The sequence below is a fragment of the Lissotriton helveticus genome, chromosome 6, assembly GCF_964261635.1.
Source record: "Lissotriton helveticus chromosome 6, aLisHel1.1, whole genome shotgun sequence".
In the NCBI taxonomy this organism is placed as follows: Eukaryota; Metazoa; Chordata; class Amphibia; order Caudata; family Salamandridae; genus Lissotriton; species Lissotriton helveticus.
This window is the reverse complement of record NC_136067.1, coordinates 1,624,089,329-1,624,110,640: the sequence shown is the minus strand read 5'-3', so window position 1 is coordinate 1,624,110,640 and position 21,312 is coordinate 1,624,089,329. Positions and strand designations below refer to the sequence as shown.

General features: G+C 47.2%; 1 protein-coding gene across 2 annotated transcripts in view; it reads left to right on the top strand.

Annotated features, from left to right (window-relative positions):
- Positions 1–21,312, top strand: part of UGP2 (UDP-glucose pyrophosphorylase 2) — a 476,638-nt gene that overhangs the window by 104,368 nt on the left and 350,958 nt on the right. The window contains exon 1 of one of the 2 annotated variants that reach the window (XM_078649433.1): positions 14,341–14,774. The exons of the other annotated variant lie outside the window; for it this stretch is intronic. Within the exon in view, the coding sequence (XP_078505559.1) occupies positions 14,756–14,774 (19 nt within the window). The 5' untranslated portion in view covers positions 14,341–14,755. Of the gene's footprint in view, positions 1–14,340; positions 14,775–21,312 lie in introns of those variants that run through there. 2 annotated transcript variants of the gene reach the window in all.

The following is a 21,312-nucleotide window of genomic DNA, read 5'->3' as shown; positions in this document are numbered from 1 at the left end:
TCTGCAAGCTCGATTCAGGAGAGGGCATGCAGAGGCAGCCAGAGCTCGAGAAATGGCAAGGCAAGGCAGGTGAGAAAGAGGGAAGGCACTCACTGCCGCAGCTGGTCCATGGATGTTAGCAGGGTCGGATTGGGATCACAATTTGGCCCGGGCACTGATGGAAACATTTTCCCACATTCGCGGGGCGTGGCCCACATTTGCGGGGCGTGGCCCACATTTGCGGGGCGTGGCCCACATTTGCGGGCGTGGCCCACATTTGCGGGGCGTGGCCCACATTTGCGGGGCGTGGCCCACATTCGCAGGCATGCTCTTTCATGAAATACACAAGGAATGTAAGTGGGAGGATATTGTTCTTGGGAAGGACACAGGGCCAAGGTGACCATGTCCTACAAGCTGAGCACCTGAAAACCGCGAAGTCCATTTCTATTACAAAATTTTTCCCCAGCCCTCCAGCGCAGGAGCACCTGAAAAACAGCGAGGCCCCAGCTATTTGTAAATTACTCAGCCCTTCATTGCCTCAGGGCAGTGGCGTGGCAGGAGAGGTGCTAAAGCAAAAACACAGCTTCTGGGCCATCCATGGTGGTGGTGTGGGGGTTGGGGGGGAGGCTGAGGTGAAGATGGTGGGAGTTCCCCACATCACTTGGCCCCCATAGTGAGACCCATTCTTCCTCGCCCACTATGCCCTGAATGAAAAGGGCTGTGGGCGAGGACTAATGCAAGCACTGTTTCTGGGCTGCGTGGGGCCGAGGTGAAAATGGCTCATAGGCCTGAACAACACCTGGCTGCCTGGGAGGCCGATTCTGGATCACCCCTCCCCAGCCCACCATCAGCATGATTGCTTGGCAGGGCAGAGGGTGAAGGAGAAGCCACAGCTGATCATCGCTGAACAACCGCCCATCGAAGCTGATTTCCTCTCTGTGGTAAATGCTTACTATATCTTTTCCCCTCTACCACTGCATCAGAATGTCCTGTGACATCATGGAATGTTTAAGTGCCTGACTCTAGCTAGAGAGTCAGTTCGTCATCTCAGGCTGAGGAGCTGGAAGCTCTCTCCTGGTGGGGTTTTCTCCTTGTAACTTCCTATCCTATAATCTGCCACCTAACTTACCTGCTAATAAAATGGGATCTTCTACTACAACTGGACTACGCATCATTCATTGTGTACCACATTTTGGCGACGTTTCTTGGACTAACCTATGCTGCACATAAAGAGGAATGTAACTGAGCACTAAGGAAACCAAGGATTGTTTTGGGACCCAGTCATGATCAAAACAGAAGTAAGTTTTTATCCTTTTGTAATTGGAGAAACGCCCAGCTAACCCCACCAGTGTCCTATTCATCTTGGACAGCCTGTACCCTGGGCGTTTGTGTTGTGAGAGATATAACTGCCATCTTGCTGTCATCTGGAGACAGTCTGTCTCCAGCCACAGGAGCCACTGTCTCAGCAGGCCTGATCACCCTGTTGTGCCTTTTGTCTGCCCTGTCCGTCTTGACAACTCGCCATCAACATGATCTCTGTGGAATTCGTGTCTTTTCCTACAGTGTGGGCATTTCTCCTCCTGTGAGCACTTGCTGTGTTTGTTCTGCCGGAGGTGCCCTGGCGCCAGCAGTTCTCTTTTTCACAACATCCGTAATCTGTTAAGCCATGTTTCGCCCCATGTCTTTGCTGCGTGACACGGATCTGACCAGCGCTAGCAGGACTGTTCACATTTGCCAACTTCAGTGAGTGGTTTTTAAGGCATGTGAAGTTTCATAACAGTGTGCTGTACTGTGTCATACATGTGAAGTTTCTACTTTTGACTGTAACAATATTCATAACGTTGGGGCATAGTGTCTTTGTGCACTCACTACGCAGTTTCAGGAATGGCAGTTGAACCGCCTCTCTTCAGCCCATGCGCGGACACTTCACTGACGCACACAACCTTACCGGTCTCGTGGTGCCGGCATCTTTCGTCTGTGACGTCTTCTTTGATACAGCCTCCTGCTGCTGTAGTGCGACGTTGGACAGCACGCCTTCGCTGTGAACCATCCGGCGCAGACGTGATGGCGTGCCGCCATCTTGAGTGGAGTCAGTGTGCATCTCTAAGCTGTGTGGACGATTGCGTCTGGTGTTACGTCTTGGCCAAGAACAGAATGCCTTGCTTCCCGGTCTGCTCCAGTTTGCCCTGCAGTGCCTGTCGAGTGACCCCTGCTGGTCGTAAACGCTACGTATTACAAATAAAAGGCCAGATGTACATTCTTCACACGGATTTCATGTTTCCCAAGGACTTTGTGACTGACTTTTCTCCCTTATGGCTATATGTTACATTGGTACATGGCAAGTGCCTAATCTACATCGCGCTGTGTTTTTGGTGTTCTTCTCTACCTGGAGCTGTCTACGAAGACCCCGGGTGAGATATCGCTCACCGGAGCTAATGTCATTTATTTATTCGCGTAGCAGTTAACTTATCACTGCATGTTATTTAACACAGTCTTGTTCTGGAATGTGGTGTGTGTTTTTAATATGGCGAATGTGTGTTGCTCCTATGGAAAGTGTGGAGCTCATGTGTTGGAGTTCAATTTGTTCTTAAATTTGTGTGTGTTTTCATTTTACATTGCACAGTAGTGGTGTCTGTGTTCGTTTCCTAAGGCAACATCTTAACCCTAAGGTGTACCCTTATTTAGGGGAGGTTGTGGTGCCAATCAATGCCAATTCTGGTTCCTAGGGTCATCTTGTGTCTTATGGTGTACCCTATATATGTATATAGGGGGTGGTGCTGTTTTGGTCTCACAGGGTGTGTGTATCCTGTGTTTCACCCTACTTTGGCAGCTAGGGTGTTTGTGCCCGTTCACGTACTAAGGGTTAGTACCCTATGGTGTACCTTTATTTAGGGGAGGGTCTGTGGCCAGTCGATGCCATATTTTGAAACTTGGTCCATGTTGTACCTTATGGCGTACCCTGTATATTTACATATATAGGGGACGTATGGTCTCACGTGGTGTGTTTCCTGTGTTTCACCCTGCTTTGCCAGCTAGGGTGTTTGTGTCTGGTTATTACCCCATCCATGTACTTAGGGTTAGGACTCATGGTGTACCCTTACTTAGGGGAGGTTGTGGGGTTGTGGTGCCAGTCAGCGCCTACATTTTGTTTCCTAGGGTTTTGTTGTTACCCTTTGGAGAAGTTACGTTACGCACTTTCACGTGGTGTACCCTTTTATTAGGGGAGGTTGTCTGCATGTAACTATTTTGTTCGAAAGTTTCAAGGATTAGTATCTTTGTGTACCCTTTTCTGCGGAAAGTGGTGTGCGTAGTCAGCGCCGCCATTATGTGATGTTGCATTGAACAATTTCTTCTTTGTTCAATGGTGTACCCTTTTGTTAGGGGAGGTTGTCTGTGTTGGTCTAAGTTGCATCACTCTTTGTGAGTAGTCGGGGTGCGTTGTCAGCGCTACCTCTTGGTGTAGTTCCGCCACTTTTGTTAGTGTGTGGCTACTGTGTATTTTGTTCCAGGGGCGTTAGTTTCCTCTGGTGTACCCTTTCCTGGGGAGTTGTTGTGTTCCACAGTTTAAAGGTTGCTCTCCTAAGTGTACCCTTAGAGGGGAGGTTGTTAGTGCATGTCATGCGCTAGTCTACAAAGCATACCTTTTTAGTCTACAAAGCATACCTTTTTCTGTGTAGGTTACCATTTTATCTTATTGTGCTTTCTTCCATCTGCACACAATTTGTCATTTAGTTGATACACCCTACTTAGTTTACCGGGATCGCTACCTTGTTTTATTAAGGAGGGTGGATGGGCATGTTATGTAATTTTGCATTTCTTTCTACATGCCTCTTTTAATTTTCTCTCTTCTTTCACGCTTGAGTTTCCTGCTTTTCAAATTGTCTCTTTGACTTGCTCTTATGTCTACAGTCTCTTCTGGTTTCTTCTGCTCCGTCTTAACTTATTACTTGCTGTTGTTCACTAACGGAAGAGGATGTGTGGTAAATGCTTACTATATCTTTTCCCCCTCTACCACTGCATCAGAATGTCCTGTGACATCATGGAATGTTTAAGTGCCTGACTCTAGCTAGAGAGTCAGTTCGTCATCTCAGGCTGAGGAGCTGGAAGCTCTCTCCTGGTGGGGTTTTCTCCTTGTAACTTCCTATCCTATAATCTGCCACCTAACTTACCTGCTAATAAAGAGGGATCTTCTACTACAACTGGACTACGCATCATTCATTGTGTACCACACTCTCCCTGTCAGTGCTCTCTGTGGAATGGTAAAGGGGGAAAAAAAGGCCCACCGAGTGCACTGAGACACTGACCCTTTGCCCATGCCCGAGTGCCCGCAGTGCCAATCCACCCCTGGATGTTAGCATGCGGCGACGAGATGTCTTCCGGGCCACCGCACGCCAGAGAGTCCCCTCTGCTGCGGCCTCAATTGCAGCGTGGCCGCTCAGCTCTACCGTGGTCCCGCCCTCAGACCCCCCTGACCCCTGTCGTCTCTGGGCCTCCAAGGGCCACGTCAGGCCGCAGGCAGCAAAAGTCAGAGCGTCACTGAGGAGTCAGCAAATTTCACCTCCGAAGGGCCCGGGTTGCTCTACGGGTCAGCGGGCATCTGCCAGTCCGACCAGCTGCTGCGGGGACAACAGTGAAACGGAGCATGGCTGCGATTAATGAGCTGCAGCTCCAGAGCTTTATGGTCAAGCGGCCATCTGGTGCTCAGCCAGACCACGCCCCCAGATCACACTTTAATACACATTTCCAGATTGGGGATGCTGATCCATTGTCTAAGGTTTCAGAACTAGTTTGGATTGGCTCTCTTTCAGATGCCATTCTCTGGCTTTTCCTGAGTCACAGCCTTTGTGCAGGGCAATTATTCTCAAAACTGGTTGCAATTATGCTGGCTTAAAGCAGGAGGATCCAAAACAAGGGCACACTTAAGTGTCCGAAGTCTGCACCTGGCTGTCATCAGCAGTCTAGAAGAGGTAATCTGGGAGAGACAGAAGGACAGACCCTTCATAAAAAGTTCACATTGAACACCTGAAATTGCAATCCCACCTCTACCCCTACCATCTTCCTAATGACCGTGCTTAGGAAGAACTAGTCAGCAGCCCTTTGTTCACAAGGCCATCATTGAATTTGGAAAGGTTGCACTGTGGTAATCTGTTTCCAACCCTACATCTTGTGCTATGCTAAACCAGCGGTCACCCAAGATGGATCCCACTGGTCCCAGTACTCAGACTCTCATCACGCACAGTCATACTACCATACCTGTGACACACACTCATTGCCTACACATACACTTGACACAAACACACACTATCTTTTTTTTTTTTTTGCAGAGTTTTATATAGCGCGAACTAGAACCAAACCGAATCAGTTATCAGAGCACTTTACATAGCACCAGTTACGTTACATGAGGACACGCATTCATTTTTTTTAGGCACGGGGAGATTAAGTGATTTGCCCAGAATCACAGGGGGTTTTATCTCTCTTTCTCTCTCCTCCTCTTCCCTTCTCCTCCTCTCCCCTTCTCCTTCTCTCCCTCTCCAAGGTCCTTGGCCTCACCTAACAGTGGAACATTACATAAGAAAGGTCAGTAGAATTTACTCTCCTGGACACAGAAGTGTGATTAATAAAAACGTGATATGCTGCCATCTTCGCTTTGTGACTCACCCAGGCCATGAGCAGCTCTATGCCTACTATGGTATGCTTTGTGCGCCCCTGAAGGTCACACATTGGGTTTGGACCTCACATTTCCAGGGACTGGCCTAAGCCTCCCAGCCCAAGCTAGATTAATGTGGTGCCAGAGGAAAACAAAAAGCCAGGATACCAGTTTCACATGCTGGTGGGCACTTGGGGTAGGGGCTAATGTATGTTACCATGTAGCATACATTCTTGTTCCTACACCATGCAATCCTTGGTGTTTCTGCAAAGTGTACAGAGCGATAGTCACATAGGTGCCAGTTGTAATTACCATTTTATGTGGAAGTGTATGAAAGGGGTATTAACACTTGTGAAATATTGACAGCACCTAAGAATAAGATCACACAATGTGTTTACAGAAGACCCTCCACTCTTAATGCCCTGACTGCAGTCAGCAAGGGTCACATCAGAGTGAGTTCAGTGAGTAAGAAATTTACGGTTATTACATCATTATCCATCGACAAATGAACTGCACAGTATGCCATGGCACTCCACCACAGCTAAAGAAACATGATGCACACTCCCATCAGAAGGTAGTTTAAAGTTAAAGACCGAAAATGGGTGCTTAGCATGGTGATAGGTCATATCCACTTGATCTAATCTTGTTAAAAATGTTACTTTCGCTTTTTATACTTGTCTATATTGGACAGATGTCCGTCTAAACCCCTGATGTCCAAAACACCACTGTTGATTGTTGCCTGCTTCCCTTGTATATCTTCGTGGCCCACCCAGGCTCCTTCATAGCCCAATTAAGGCCCTTGCGGAGTAGCACCTTCGGCATGTCCTGCACTTGTTAAACGCTTCACAGAGGTGTTGTAAGCGCACTTCCGAACTAGCACCAAACTCTAGGCCGAGGATGTGATCTGAAATAGCAGTGACGGGGCCTTTTTCCTCTGTGTGTCTCTAGATGCTATAACTGCTGCTGCTCACATTTTTCTAGTATGTAACACAATTTGCAATGTAAATGTTAGTCCTTTATCGGTGAGATGCGTGTATTTGCATGTTAAATGTCATCTTGCTCTCTAGACCACTGAGCTGTTTAATCTGTAATTGCCTACAAGAAAAAAGGCAGAAAGCCAGGAACAAAATGTTATTTGCATTTCACTACTCTGTACTTTGGCACTGCGATACAGGATACCACCATTTTTTTTTCCCTTCCTTCAACCAACAACATGTTGCTTTATGGGTCTTGTAGTGTTGCTGCGAACAGTTTCATTATGGGCTCCAAACCACAGCATACAAAGTGCTGTTGGATAAAATGCCAGAACTGGCAACTTTGTCAGCTATGTTTCAAAATTCTAGTCATCTTATCAGCTATTTTTTAAGCAAAATGTTAGTTGACTACTTCATTTTTTAAAATGTTTTTCATATGTAAATCGAAAAGTAAATTCTGTTCACTTATTTTGTGAGGATTCACTCTTTCACTCACATCATGCATTAAAACAAGCAATGTGAATAGTTTTTTCTTGTGGGAAGTTGTATACCGAACTTCCTAGCACAAAGGTACATCATGGATAACAGCATCTCAACCTTCAATAACACAAATATGTTGAGGACATATGGCAGTAGCAGAAGGAATAGAACACTGTTTTCCCACACATACAGGATAGGTACAACACGGGAAAAAATATACTAAAGAAAAAGTGGGTCATTGAAGTACTGTAGTATATTCTCAATAAACATACAAGTACACAACTCTTGGAAGAAACAGCCAACCATCTTGTTGAATTAGCATATGTTCACTTATAAAGTTTGATGAACACTCACCTACCTAGCGTTATATGCTTAATCGGTGAGCTCAATAGTTTGCCCAGGGAAGCATTCAAGAGTACTACTGTTCACTGGTTGTACGGTCTCCTATGTATGGGTTCCCTAGTTTGGACATGGTTTTGCCACTCATGTCTGCATTTATGTTTTCCCTTTGTTAAACTGTCAGACTAATATTGAAATGGTAAGTGGGTGAGCTAAAATGTTATTTACTGGTGTCTCCCTTCCACAAGATTGAAAATAGGAGAGAGGAGCACGGACCTTACTTTTCTTTTCCATTGACATGTTTCGAGACTTGAATATTGCCCCTGTAGGGTCTAGTGTCTTCCCCATGAATATAGGTATCTCACATCAGATATTGTGCCATAGTTTCTGCTTTATACAACATGTTCATCAGCCTCAGAAAGGGGGACGAGGGTGATGGGGCAAATTTCCATAGGGTCACTCCTTGAAGAGGACTCCCAACGTACTAGCATGTTTCACAGAGGGAGTCACTATAATTGTAGCCTGAACTATGAAACCGGCCAAGCCGGCGCTGCCATGCCTCACCCACAGCTCACTGAATGTGGGAAGCAGAAGCATCTCCTGCCTCACTACTAGAGCCAATAGGGGAGTGGTAGTGAGACGGTGACTTCCGGTTATCCTAATTCTGAGAAGCCCCGTCTGTTTTGCACTCTGTCTGGAAAAGCAGCGCAGTAGAGGCTGATCTGGGACCTCCTTCTCTGGTGAAATCTCACTGACTACCACTTTATGTATAGATACGGTGTGACCTTTTACATAGTGTATTTATAGTATTCATAGTGACCTTTATTAGAATTTGTGAACCTCACCCGTTCTGCCTTAACAGTATTATTATTGACTCCAGAGGCAAGTCAGTGGACTCTTTTCTCCTATATAAGCGTTTATTTTTTGTAGCTGTAGATATATTATGGTCTATTAAACCATACACAGTAGAGATTGTTGTACAGTGTATGCGTCATTAAGTTAAATAGTTGAAGGTGCTCTAGGTTATGATGATCGTGGAAAATGAAGCACTAGGAAGAACAGAAATTGCTTAGGGTCATGCTGTTTGGTCAATCTTGGAAGCCAGGATTGAAACTAGGCTGCCTTAGGGACATTTTGCAATTTCAATCCTCGGTGGCTATCAGATTCTTTCGACCTTCCACCCCAATGACAATTTTATTAGTGACTCAAGAGGCAGGTCAGTTGTCTAGTGCCATCTATACAATGTCTTTAGTGTTGTTACTGATGAAGCAATGTTATGTGATAGTATACTATATAAGTGACTCGTCAGACGCGGCCGCTCCACCTGAAGCTGCCGGCCCGACCCAAGTGCGGTATTGTTACCTGACCTGAGCTTCACTCGACTGAATTATCCACTCCCCCAGCGCCCGACCGTAACTCTAGAATTGCATAACGGCCGATACTAAATATTTTCATTCCCTGCCTTGATTAGAGCTAAGCTGCACCGGACCTCAACCACTTACTCCCATAGCGCCTGGTTTCAATAGTTAACTACTCATCCCCATAGCGCTCCAAGTCCTCCATAGTTGCACTGTCTGTCTCGCAGCGTAGCGCTTTTTGCCACGTGCACCAATTAGCATAATCACACAGCGCTAGCCTCCATAACGTGCTGTAACGCTGAGCTCTGTCTGCTTGCCTTGCCTTCCATTTGTTTGACTGTCTGTGCCCGATTTTGTTGATCAGTCTGTGCGTGTCATTTATACTTTGTGCCCCCATCTCTGCATTGGTTTTTGGCCGACTGCCATCTTGTTTAGTCTCTTGTTGTTGTTGTGAAGCCTTCCCTCCCCGGATATCCACCCCGCCTCCCGCCTCCCGGCTGCTCCGCCCCCCCACAGTTCTTCAGGCTCGATCTCTCCACGAGACCTCTGTGACCGCCCTGACTCGTCAGACGCGGCCGCTCCACCTGAAGCTGCCGGCCCGACCCAAGTGCGGTATTGTTACCTGACCCGAGCTTCACTCGACTGAATTATCCACTCCCCCAGCGCCCGACCGTAACTCTAGAATTGCATAACGGCCGATACTAAATATTTTCATTCCCTGCCTTGATTAGAGCTAAGCTGCACCGGACCTCAACCACTTACTCCCATAGCGCCTGGTTTCAATAGTTAACTACTCATCCCCATAGCGCTCCAAGTCCTCCATAGTTGCACTGTCTGTCTCGCAGCGTAGCTCTTTTTGCCACTTGCACCAATTAGCATAATCACACAGCGCTAGCCTCCATAACGTGCTGTAACGCTGAGCTCTGTCTGCTTGCCTTGCCTTCCATTTATTTGACTGTCTGTGCCCGATTTTGTTGATCAGTCTGTGCGTGTCATTTATACTGTGTGCCCCCATCTCTGCATTGGTTTTTGGCCGACTGCCATCTTGTTTAGTCTCTTGTTGTTGTTGTTGTGAAGCCTTCCCTCCCCGGATATCCACCCCGCCTCCCGCCTCCCAGCTGCTCCACCCCCGCCCCTCCCCCTCCACTATCCATATATGACCGATGCCAATACGCGCAGCGTTCACGCGCAGCGGACACGCCCCATGCGCGCCGAAGGTGCGCCAAAGGTAAGCCCGTCTACGCCCGTCCGCGCCTGGACCGCACCCAGCGCCCGTCCCCCTGCTCTATGCCGCTCCCAACCCCCCAGAGTAACTTATGATGCCGCTACTCTCCTCGCCCTCAACCCCGGACGCACCCCACTTTGCTGCGCAGCAACCCCAGGACGTACCCACGGCCCATTCTCTTGCCTCTCCTGTAAGTTCAACTGCTTCAGGACCCTCACCAAACACACTTCCTCCACACTCAGCTCCGAACCCAACGACTTGAAATGCATCCTACTGAACACCCGCTCGGTCCACAGACATGCAACCGAACTCTGGGACCTAATGGACACCGCGTCACCTGACATCGCTTTCCTCACTGAAACATGGATGAATGCATCCTCTGCCCCTGACATCGCCATAGCCATACCGGACTCTTACAAGATCATTCGGAAAGACCGCACCGATCAAACTGGAGGAGGCATCGCCATCGTCCATAGAAACACCATCAAAATTACAACCTGCTCTGACGACAATCTTGCATCCGCCGAACACCTCCACTTTCAGATCCACACCGACCCCAGGACCACACTTAGAGGAACCCTCATTTACAGACCCCCAGGCTCCCGATCTCAATTCAGCGACATCATCACTGACTTCATCACCCCGCACGCCCTCGCCTCGGAGAACTACATTCTTCTAGGAGACCTCAACTACCACCTTGACAACATTCTCGACAACAATACCACCACCCTCCTGGACAACATGGCCAATCTCGGACTCAAACAACTTGTTAACACCCCCACTCACACAGCCGGACACACGCTCGACCCTATTTTCACCTCCAGCAAACACATCTCCTTCGATCTCACTACAGCTCTCCACTGGACGGATCACAGCTGTGTTCACTTCAGCTACAAAACAACCCTGACCCACAACCGTCCACAACCCATTCCCCGAAGAAAATGGCACAAAATCACCACTGACCAACTCCTCACATCACTCAGCCAAAATACTCCCACCCTAGCAACGGACCCAGACCAAGCGGCCACCAACCTCAGGCAATGGATTACCCACAGTGCAGACGAACTAGCACCCCTGAAAAAACACCAGTTGAAATCATCCAGCAAAAAGGCTCCCTGGTTCAATGATGACCTTAAAAAATCCAAGAAGACATGCCGCACCCTGGAGAAGAATTGGAGAAAAGAACCAACCTCAGACAACATGACCTCCCTCAAGACAGCCACCCGCAAACACCACCAACTGATTCGATCCGCCAAGAAATCAGCATTTAAGGACCGTCTCGACAACAACTCCCATAACAGCAAGGAACTCTTCAATATCGTCAAAGAATTCACCAACCCTCCCGCAGCATCCAACGACATCACTAACTCCCAAGACCTCTGCGATGCGTTATCCTCCTTCTTCTACAACAAAATTGCCGACATCCACAACAGCTTCAAGAATACTCCCAATGAACAACTCACCCCACCCCCTTCAGATCCCACCCCTCCAACTAACTACCTTAACTCCTGGAACCCAGTCACCATTGAAGACACCATTCGCCTCATGAACTCAATCCACTCTGGCTCACCTTCTGACCCCTGTCCCCACTACATCTTCAACAAAGCTGACTCCATCATCGCCCCCCAACTCCGCGACGTCATCAACTGCTCCTTCAACTCCGCCACCTTTCCAGAAATATGGAAACACGCCGAACTCAGCGCCCTTCTGAAAAAACCAACAGCAGACCCCTCAGAACTGAAAAACTACCGACCCATTTCCCTCCTCCCTTTCCCGGCCAAAGTCATCGAGAAAGCCGTCAATAGCCAACTCGCAGCCTTCCTTGAATCCAACAACTCCCTGGATCCCTCACAGCACGGCTTTCGAGCCAAACACAGCACCGAAACCGCCCTCATTGCGGCGACCGACGACATCCGAGCACTCTTAGACAACGGTGAAACAGTGGCCCTCATTCTACTCGACCTCTCCGCCGCCTTCGACACTGTCTGTCATAACACCCTCATACAAAGCCTCAACAACATCGGCATTCAAGGTAAAGCCTTGGACTGGATCATCTCGTTCCTAGCCGGAAGAACCCAGAGAGTCCGACTCCCCCCTTTCTACTCAGAGCCCACCGAAGTCATCTGCGGCGTACCTCAAGGCTCCTCACTCAGTCCCACCCTCTTCAACGTCTACATGAGTCCCCTCGCCTCCATCGCACGTCAACACAACCTCAACATCATCTCCTACGCCGACGACACCCAGCTAATCCTTTCCCTCACCAAAGACCCCAACACCGCCAAAAACAACCTTCACGAAGGTATGAAAGAAGTAGCCGAATGGATGAAACAGAGCCGCTTAAAACTCAACTCAGACAAAACGGAGGTGCTCATCCTAGGATCCTCCCCCTCAGCTTGGGATGACTCCTGGTGGCCTTCCGCTTTGGGATCAGCGCCCACACCCACAAACCATGCATGTAACCTTGGCTTCATTCTAGATTCCTCTCTATCAATGTCCAGACAAGTCAACGCCGTATCGTCCTCCTGCTTCAACGTCCTTCGCATTCTCAAAAAGATCTTCCGCTGGATCCCCCTCGAAACAAGGAAAACTGTCACCCATGCACTGGTCACGAGTCGACTTGACTATGGCAACACACTCTACGCCGGAATTGCAACAAAATTGCAGAAAAAGCTCCAGCGCATCCAAAACGCATCAGCGAGACTCATATTAGACCTCCCGCGCCAAGAGCACATCACCGGTCACCTAAAAAACCTCCACTGGCTTCCCGTCAACAAAAGAATTACTTTCCGCCTTCTTACCCACGCACACAAGGCCCTTTATAAGCTAGGACCCGAATGCCTCAACACTCGACTGTCCTTCTACTATCCCACCCGCCAACTAAGATCATCCAATCAAGCCCTCGCCGCAGTCCCGCGCATCCGAAAAACCACCATGCGTGGCAGATCCTTCTCCTTCCTGGCTGCCAAGACCTGGAACTCACTCCCCACCCACCTCCGCCTTACTCAGAATCACATCTCCTTCAGAAAAGAACTGAAAACATGGCTATTCGACAAACAATGAACCCCTCCCTCTAGCGCCTTGAGACCCTCTGGGTGAGTAGTGCGCTTTATAAATGCCTGAACTTGAACTAAGTGAAAGACATTTCTGTACAGTGCACATCCTGAACTGAATTATTTCCCTGCTCTCAAATTCGATGGTTATGGAAAAGGAACCAGAGGGGAGAAAAGTAATTTACCAGGGTCACACAGTTTGCACACGCTGGGAAGCTGTGATTAAAGCCAGAGTTTCTGGGTCAATGCTCCACAACTAGTGTTTGTACTAAGTCCAGCTTCTGACTGACCTAAGCATGTTATGAAGTGCATTCAAAATATCATGTGTACTTTTATAAGATGGGGCAACAGCATTGGAAACACCCCTCTTTGTAGAACAGGTGCGCCTAGGGCAATAACCGTGCAAGCTCCCCAACCTCAGAGGACAGTTACAGCTTGGGTAGCATCAGCACAAGCCTTTCCCATGACAGAACCGCTACAAATCGGGCAGCAGCAGTGCAAGCGTTACTTCTTCACAAAACCAGGACTGTATGGCAGAAGCAAAGTAAAAAGCTTCCGTCTCTCACAGAAGTCAATACGTGCAATCGTCCATTCCTTGCAGAACAGATCTAGCAGGGCAGACTAGTACAAGCTTTCATCTGTCACAGAACATATACTGTTAAGGCATGAGTAACTTGTAGGATACAGACAGATTTCTGGAGTGGGTGCTTAAGTTGGTGCGGTGAATGTTCAGGTGGATAGATGAGTGAATGTGTAAGTTCTGACGCCGTTCTTATTTAGGGATATCCCAAGCCAGCATCCTCAAAGTACTGCTGTGGGCAGTTGGAGACCTGCTGTTTGTATTGATTCTTTGGTGTTTGATGTATTAAGAAGAAGCTGTCACCTAGCAGGTTATTGTTATTTGGAGCAGCCTCACCACAACAGAACTATCCGCTAGACAGGCAGACAAGTGCCCTTCTCTTCGAAAGGGTTTTGAATGAATGTGCAAAAGGCGCTGTGTAATCCAAGGCTCAGTGCTGCAGCTGTTGGGCCGCCAGAGCCGTTTCCCTCCCATATCCAGAATCCTGGAGCCAGGCCTGCTATGGAGGGATTTTTTTTATCTGGGGTGCTGCCCTCGCCCCTTCATTCGAAAGGAGTGGAAACCTGAGTGTGAAGGTGCTCTGTTGCTGCGAGGGGAGTGCTCAGCCCGTCTCTTCAGTGCACTCCCGTCTCTTCAGTGCACTCCCCCTTCCTGGATTGCGCAGCGCCGCTGCCATCTCCCTCTCCTGCCTCGCGCCTCCCTCCCTGCGGGCTTTTCAGGAAACGACATTGCTCTCTCTGTAGGGGAGGGGAAGTGGAAGGGGACGTGCATTTCTTTCCGTAGCCCTCAGACCCGCCCCCTCCATTGATGAAATGCGGGCTCTGGCCAGTGCTTCCCCCTGCCGTCCAGTCCCACTCCTGCAGGGCGCACGGGGGAGTGGTGAAGCCCGGCTCGGTCTCGGTCAGCCTGCCTCCTCTCCTGTGCGGGCACTCGTCCTCTGCCATGGCATGCGCGAGGCTGACAGGCTGACACACACCTGGGGATGGTGAGCCCGTCTAGCTGCGCACGCCGGTCCTAGCCCTCCTCGGTGCCCCCGGGACGCCCTCGGAGCCCCCCCCCCCGCGCTCGCCTGTGGACATTAATACATCTTCGTCCCCATCTACCCCGGGTTCACTGCGGGGCAATGGCGAACTATGGGAAAGGTAAGGTCCGTTCTGTTCATTCAGCTTCGTTTTTTTAGTGTGACGGCAAGATAAACACGCTCGCGCGCGCAACCCTATACGAGCTGCTATTACCATGCACAGAAACCGTTCCACAGTGATGACTGCTGAGACTCGCTGCTCATTCCAAGTGGTGATTCCACAGAGCGCCAGATGCAGCTCGCTGCAGACCTCCCTGACTGACGGACGAGCTCTTGGAGAGCGCGGAGCCGCTGTCCAGGTTCTACTCGTATGGGGGGGCAGGGTGCTTGGCAGAGCTCGCAGCTGCACCAGTCAGTGTGTACGTGCTCTGCCACCTAGATGGGTACAGGAGCCGCCAAGCTGCAGGCTCGGCTCGTGGGAGCTGGGGGTCGTGCAGGAGGCGTCCGAACTTTGCTGCACCGCAGTATATACTCAATTTCGTCTCTAAGGCCGCCACTACGAGGCACCTTTTGAGAAAAATGTCACCCGGACTTCCGATATTTGGCAAACAGTTGTGAAAGTGCCTCCCGTATTGCCTTAGGCTTTGCTGCATCATCTGCAGTGTGCAGGGCTGTCATGTGCAGTCAGACTGCAATCGTACCTACAAAGTAAGACGTGCACTTTCTGTCTTCCCAAGTGCAAGGCACTGCGCGTGCGCAGAGGCTACAAGCGCTTGAGCGAACGGGCTCTGTTATCAATTTCGCATGTTGTGCTGATGTTGCTTGAATGTCTGTTATAACATTAAGGATGCGTGTTTTGTTCTCTTTTAAAGTTATTGATCTGATCTGCAGAATGCACTTATTTGTTAGGCGCATCGTTCCAGCGAGTTTTGCGTATCACTAGTCACCAGAGTCGCACCATAGTAACCGACAAGACATGCCATAAAAAGAGTAAATAGTCAGACACATGAGAATTATTCTCATGTCCGCATTACCCCTTCGCCTCGCATTTTCTCTAGTACGGATCAGATGTCGTCTGAGCATTTTGCAAATGGTGTCTACCGCAATTTCTCTTTTTTAAATATCAGTTTATTTGATTTTTTCTTAAATTACAGTATACACTATAGAGCTGTTCCAAAAAGAAACCGACGTATTATGCCAATCCCATGTAGAGTGCGATTTATCTCATTATATAACAGCAAGGAGTTAGTGTCATTATTACATTATATATGAGAACAATCGGCCTGGTAAGTTTATTTACATTCATTTAACTAAAAGAAAAAGGGAGAGCTAGGTGTATGATCATACTGCAGATCGACAAAGAGCTTAATTAGAGTTTCATACATAGCATCCACAACTTGATGGACCACATCAGCCTGCTTAAACCGTTGTTTTACTCGTCCCGTCCTGAATATGTAAAGGTCCTGTGAACATCGGTAGTGATGGCTGGGTTAGGGATGGGGGGCGCCCCACATGAGTTACACGGGTCGTAAACTCAAGTGCGGCGTCAACATGAGGGTAAGTATTTCGTGAACACCCCTATATATCTTCCGGTCGGGTTCCTATTTGTCAGGGCCACTGGTATCATGTGGTGATGGGGGTGATCAAATTATGCGTCAGGGTTCAATAAATTATGCACCAAGAACAGGCAAGTTATACGGCCTAATTGGCACATTTTGTGATAGTATTAATTAAACATTTTCCAATATTTGCGCAAGGTTTCAACTCATTAGTACTAGTTTAACATCCAGATACAGTGGTAAGCAACTGAAGGATGGTCTTCCCTTTAGAGATCCTAGTGCTACGCAAACAAATGATGGACGGAATGCTGAATGAATCCTACATTCACCCCCAGTCAAGAGATCTGGGTTAAATCCATCGTTCTTTTGCTCACCATGCCACCCCAGTTTAGACCCAGCCATATGCAAATCAGTCTTGACCCTGTGCCACATGGGAACAGTCCAGACCGAACTGCCAAGCCAAGTCCTCCCTGGACCTGAAACAAGCATCCTGGGACCGGTTGCAGGGTATGTCACCCTTCTTCAGCCAGGCTAGCTTCCATCCAGTGGCACAGTGAGCAAGGGACCCACGTCTGGGCACTGGGCATACTCATCCCACAAAGGGCAAAAAGTGCTACGCAAACAAATGATGGACAGAATGCTGAATGAATCGTACATTCAGGGTCAAGACTGATTTGCATATGGCTGGGTCTAAACTAAGCATTCCGTCTGTCATTTGTTTGCATAGCACTTTTTGCCCTATATTGGATGGGTATGCCCAGACGTGGGTCCCTTACTCACTGTGCCACTGGATTCAAGCTAGCCTGGCTGAAGAAGGGTGACATACCCTGAAACCGGTCCCAGGATGCTTGTTTCCGGTCCAGGGAGGACCTGGGTTAGCAGTTCGGTCTAGACTGTTCCCATGTGGCAAAAGAACGATGGATTTAACCCAGATCTCTTGACTGGGTGTGAATGGATGATTCATTGAGCATTACGTCCGTCATTTGTTTGCGCAGCACTTTAGAGATCCTAGCCAGCAATTGTTCATCTCATGCTGTTGTATGTGTATATGCTTGGGCACACCAAGGGCCCTTCTGTATGTTTCGAATAATAACATTTTCTTTAAAAAAAAAAAAAAGCAACCAATCAACCGCTGCATAGAGCCTTCTACTGTGCAGCAAACGGGTTGCCACAATTTTAGTAACTTTTGATCTGTTTGAGCTAGAAACAAGTTTTTTTTGTTCAAATCTGCAGATTATGTGGCAAATGCGGCAAATCCATAATTATGCATAAAACACAGCAGCCACATAATCTCATAATCCCAGTGGCCCTGGTTGCAGACCGCAGGTTAACACGTATCGGGTATATCATTATAAAGAGCAGCATCTTTAAGCCAGTCCCCAACTTTTCTATCCTTAGTTTGGCCAAGACCAACAGTAAAGTGGTCAGCTGTCTGACAAACGAATGCACATCTGCAACATATTGCAATATGGCGTGCACCAAATAATTAAAGATGTCCTATCCCTCAGAATTTGTGTACCCTCGATCCAGATTCTTTGAACTGGAGGGCACATCCATGCCAAGTACAAGAAGTCGGCTGGATCTGCAGCGCCTGTGGCGTAATAAGATGGTTGAGAGGGGTGAACTTTATGAAGTAATCCAGGGTATAGTGCAGTCCATTTAAAAAGGTAAAATGAATAAGTTTGTGTCTATAATTAATTGATACTAGCTTAGTTTACGTGCACAAAAGATCTATGGTTAAATGAGATTAGGTCACCCAGGTCAACTTTCTACAAATTTTGGTAGTGGATTCCTTGGGGGCATGGTTTCGTGTAGAATTTGTAGAGTTTATCAATCCATCCGTTAGTGCTTGATGACAGATACATCCGCGTCAATGGGTGGAACTCCGCAGGCTCGCAAGGGACAGTTTCTCAGAAGGCCATGGCTACCTGCTCTATGTGACAATATGCAAACACGTTTAACACATGAAATGCTCCACTTTTCCAAAAACGCACGGTTGTCATAAAGCTACCGTTAGGTAGGGAAGAGCGGTCAGACCGTGTGTAACTACAGCCAGTGTAGTATGGCTTTTGCTGATTTATCCATTTTGGGAGTTAAAGCCGGGTATCTGCAATGGGCATTTCCAGCGATTACACTTTTTTTCCTGCTCTGTTAGCAGTAGTCCAGATCGCCCATTGTGTGCATTTAACCATTTAATCTCCCTTACACATCTGCTGTAGTAAAACCACTAAAGGAGTGGGCCCAATCTTGTAGTTAACGCTGAGTAGCAAAAATGTATTAAGTGCACCGAGTGCCCTGTCAGCAGTACTAATTGATTTGATATGTGACAAAAGGCATTTGGCGATGCCACAATCATGGTTTTTATTTGCTTTGGCCACTTTCAGAATAAACTGGCCACGGAAGTGGAAAACATAGGCTCTTTTAAACTACTGTTATGTATAGGATTCCTCCTTTCAGCTGTGGTAATGAGATGATCGTCCCTGACCCCGTGACTACAAAATAGCTGCAGTGACGTTGTCCTAGTAGTCATGCTACAGCTCTTGTCAGTTCATGATGTGAAGGTTGACGGTCACTGCCCTTTTGCAAGGTCACCCTCTTGGTGTGGCACTAACAGCTGCCAGCAGAGAAAGGCATCATCTCCCAAAAATGACCAGTAACCATTTGTACATTCAGTAGCATATATAATTAAAGTGGACACCCACATGCAGGAGAATTGGCTTTTAATTTACTTATGCAAATAGTTTATTTATAGTTGACAAGTGAATCGCTTCCATTTCTTAATTGAAATCCAACCACGTGCATTACTTCAAGATCTTTTTCCACCTCCTTCCAGCTCGAAGGGACTGGCTGAAGAGGCGGTCAACGCAGCAGAATCTATATGCACCACAGCCCGTTTAATGAGCAGTAACATTTATTCGAAACATTGATAGTTTGATCTTATGGAACATGCTCATCAGTCTACATCGTGGATAGCACCCTTAACAATTGCTGCTTTACAAAATAATACATTTCATAGAGCTGGAGTGATTGTGTCCACTTACATTGATTTTTTTTTTGTTTGAATTTTTTTATTGGGTTTTTACAATTTTGGTGGTTCTGAGACTCAATTCATCAGTACATGGAAAAATCAACAATGCCATATGAATTTGCAGCATGTAAGTAGACATCAACAAAAGTTGCAACATTTCAGTTTGCCTTAGCTGGTTAGGATACGTCTCCGCATATTCCAAAGGTCCAAAGGTTTACTAGGGAAGACTTAAATAACCCCGTGGTGGTGGATTGTCGTTGGGGAGTCTGCATGTCGGTCTTATCACACTAATGAGACTATCTGCTGTGCGGATGTGGCTTGCCGCTCATGGGTAGAAATTAATTCGTCCCTGTAGTGTGTGATGCCTGATATCATCCTGCTTATCGTTGTGGATGTATGTTCCCCATCAACGGTTGGTGTAACAGCCTGCCAACACAGCCTTGCAAACAATTAACTGTTGGGTTAAACTGGGGTAGAAAAGGGAAGGGAGGGATGGGGGGCTCTGTTTCCCGTTGCCTACGGGAACTAGTGTATCTATGATATCATACCTTTAGCAGCGTGCTTGGGCCCACTTACATTTCTAATGAGTTTCTTAGGGCGTATTTCAGGGGCATGAAATGATTTCACATAACAGCCAGGTCTGGTTACTATTGGCATGACTTGGCTCCCGCTTTGACTCATGACTTTCAAAGAGCAATGTAGCTTGACCCATGCAAATAGCCTGCATGCTGTAAACTTCTCTTTAGATTGTTAATTACCAAACAAATAATGTCAGAGGATAATTTTAAATCTCACTTCTGTTTTATTGCTGGTCATCTTACTGAATTTTCTTCATGTTTTCCAATCTTATAGAAAGGCAATCATGCATAGTTATTGATGAAGTATAGAAAGTTTTGTGAATTTGTATCCTACTAGTGGTAGTACCTTTTTATTTTACAGTCAATGTGTATGTTTGTAGGTGTGGAGATTTGTAAAGCATGAACCTAGCAAGTGGGTAACTGAGCTCTGATTGTGTGCAGGAGCCCTGAATATGATTTTAAATCGTCCCCAGGTAGTAGTTAGCATGGTGCTGGACTTTCGTGTGAGCCAGTCTAAGAATCCTGTCCATACACATTAATGGTTTTTGTGATGTGGGCAGCTAGATAGGTAAACATGAGCACAAATTAAGATTTAGATCTTATATGTTCACACTTGTTTTGTTGGTCCCATGAGAGATCACCACCCACAGTATTTAATCTTGAATGATATAGAAACCAAACTTTTTATTTTATTCCCTGTGCCCTTGACAGATTATTCATATCACCACAGGAGAAATCCTTCAAGCCCGTCTACAAGACATTTAATTAAGGTCATAGGGATGAATTTGGTTCTTTGTTAACTTCACACTAATTGTTTCACTCCCTGATCCTAGGCACTGGCCGTTTAATGTGGTCACGCAGATTCTGCCATATGCCCTATTCCAAGTACACCCCAGGTATCTTGAAGGAAATACTGAGTACAGTCTGCTAAATGTGTGTTGGTCTTTCTGTTGGGGTAAGGAATAGTAAAGGCAAAAATATGAGCTGGAAAATGTGCCATTTACATGTGTATTTGTTTGCAGAAATGTAGACATAATAGTTCTTACACACATGGTTGGGTTAATCATTGAAATAGGTGATTTACCCACCATGTATATTGACGTGAGTGGAGCCCCGTGGGTGAGGAAGAACCCTCAAGGGAGGGTGAAGAAACAAAACATGGCTTAGATTCTTCTAAAGTATTGTTGAAAGAACATTTGCAGTATATTTTGTGGGAAGGGGGCTGTATAGCAAAGCAGGCCACGAATGAAGCTCTAATACTTTTTAGCCCTGTATTTAGATTTTGGGGACCGATCAGGAACATCTTTTCTCATGTCTCTGCAGGCGGCTACCTCCAACTTAGGCAACATGCTGAGATCGGATTGTAGGTGCATTACATGCAAAAAAAATCCCAAAATAATTTATTTGGATAAAACCATATTCATAAAAGCACCTCAGACACGATAATTTAAAAAGCCATGGACATAATCATAGTGCAATTCATTAACATTGGTC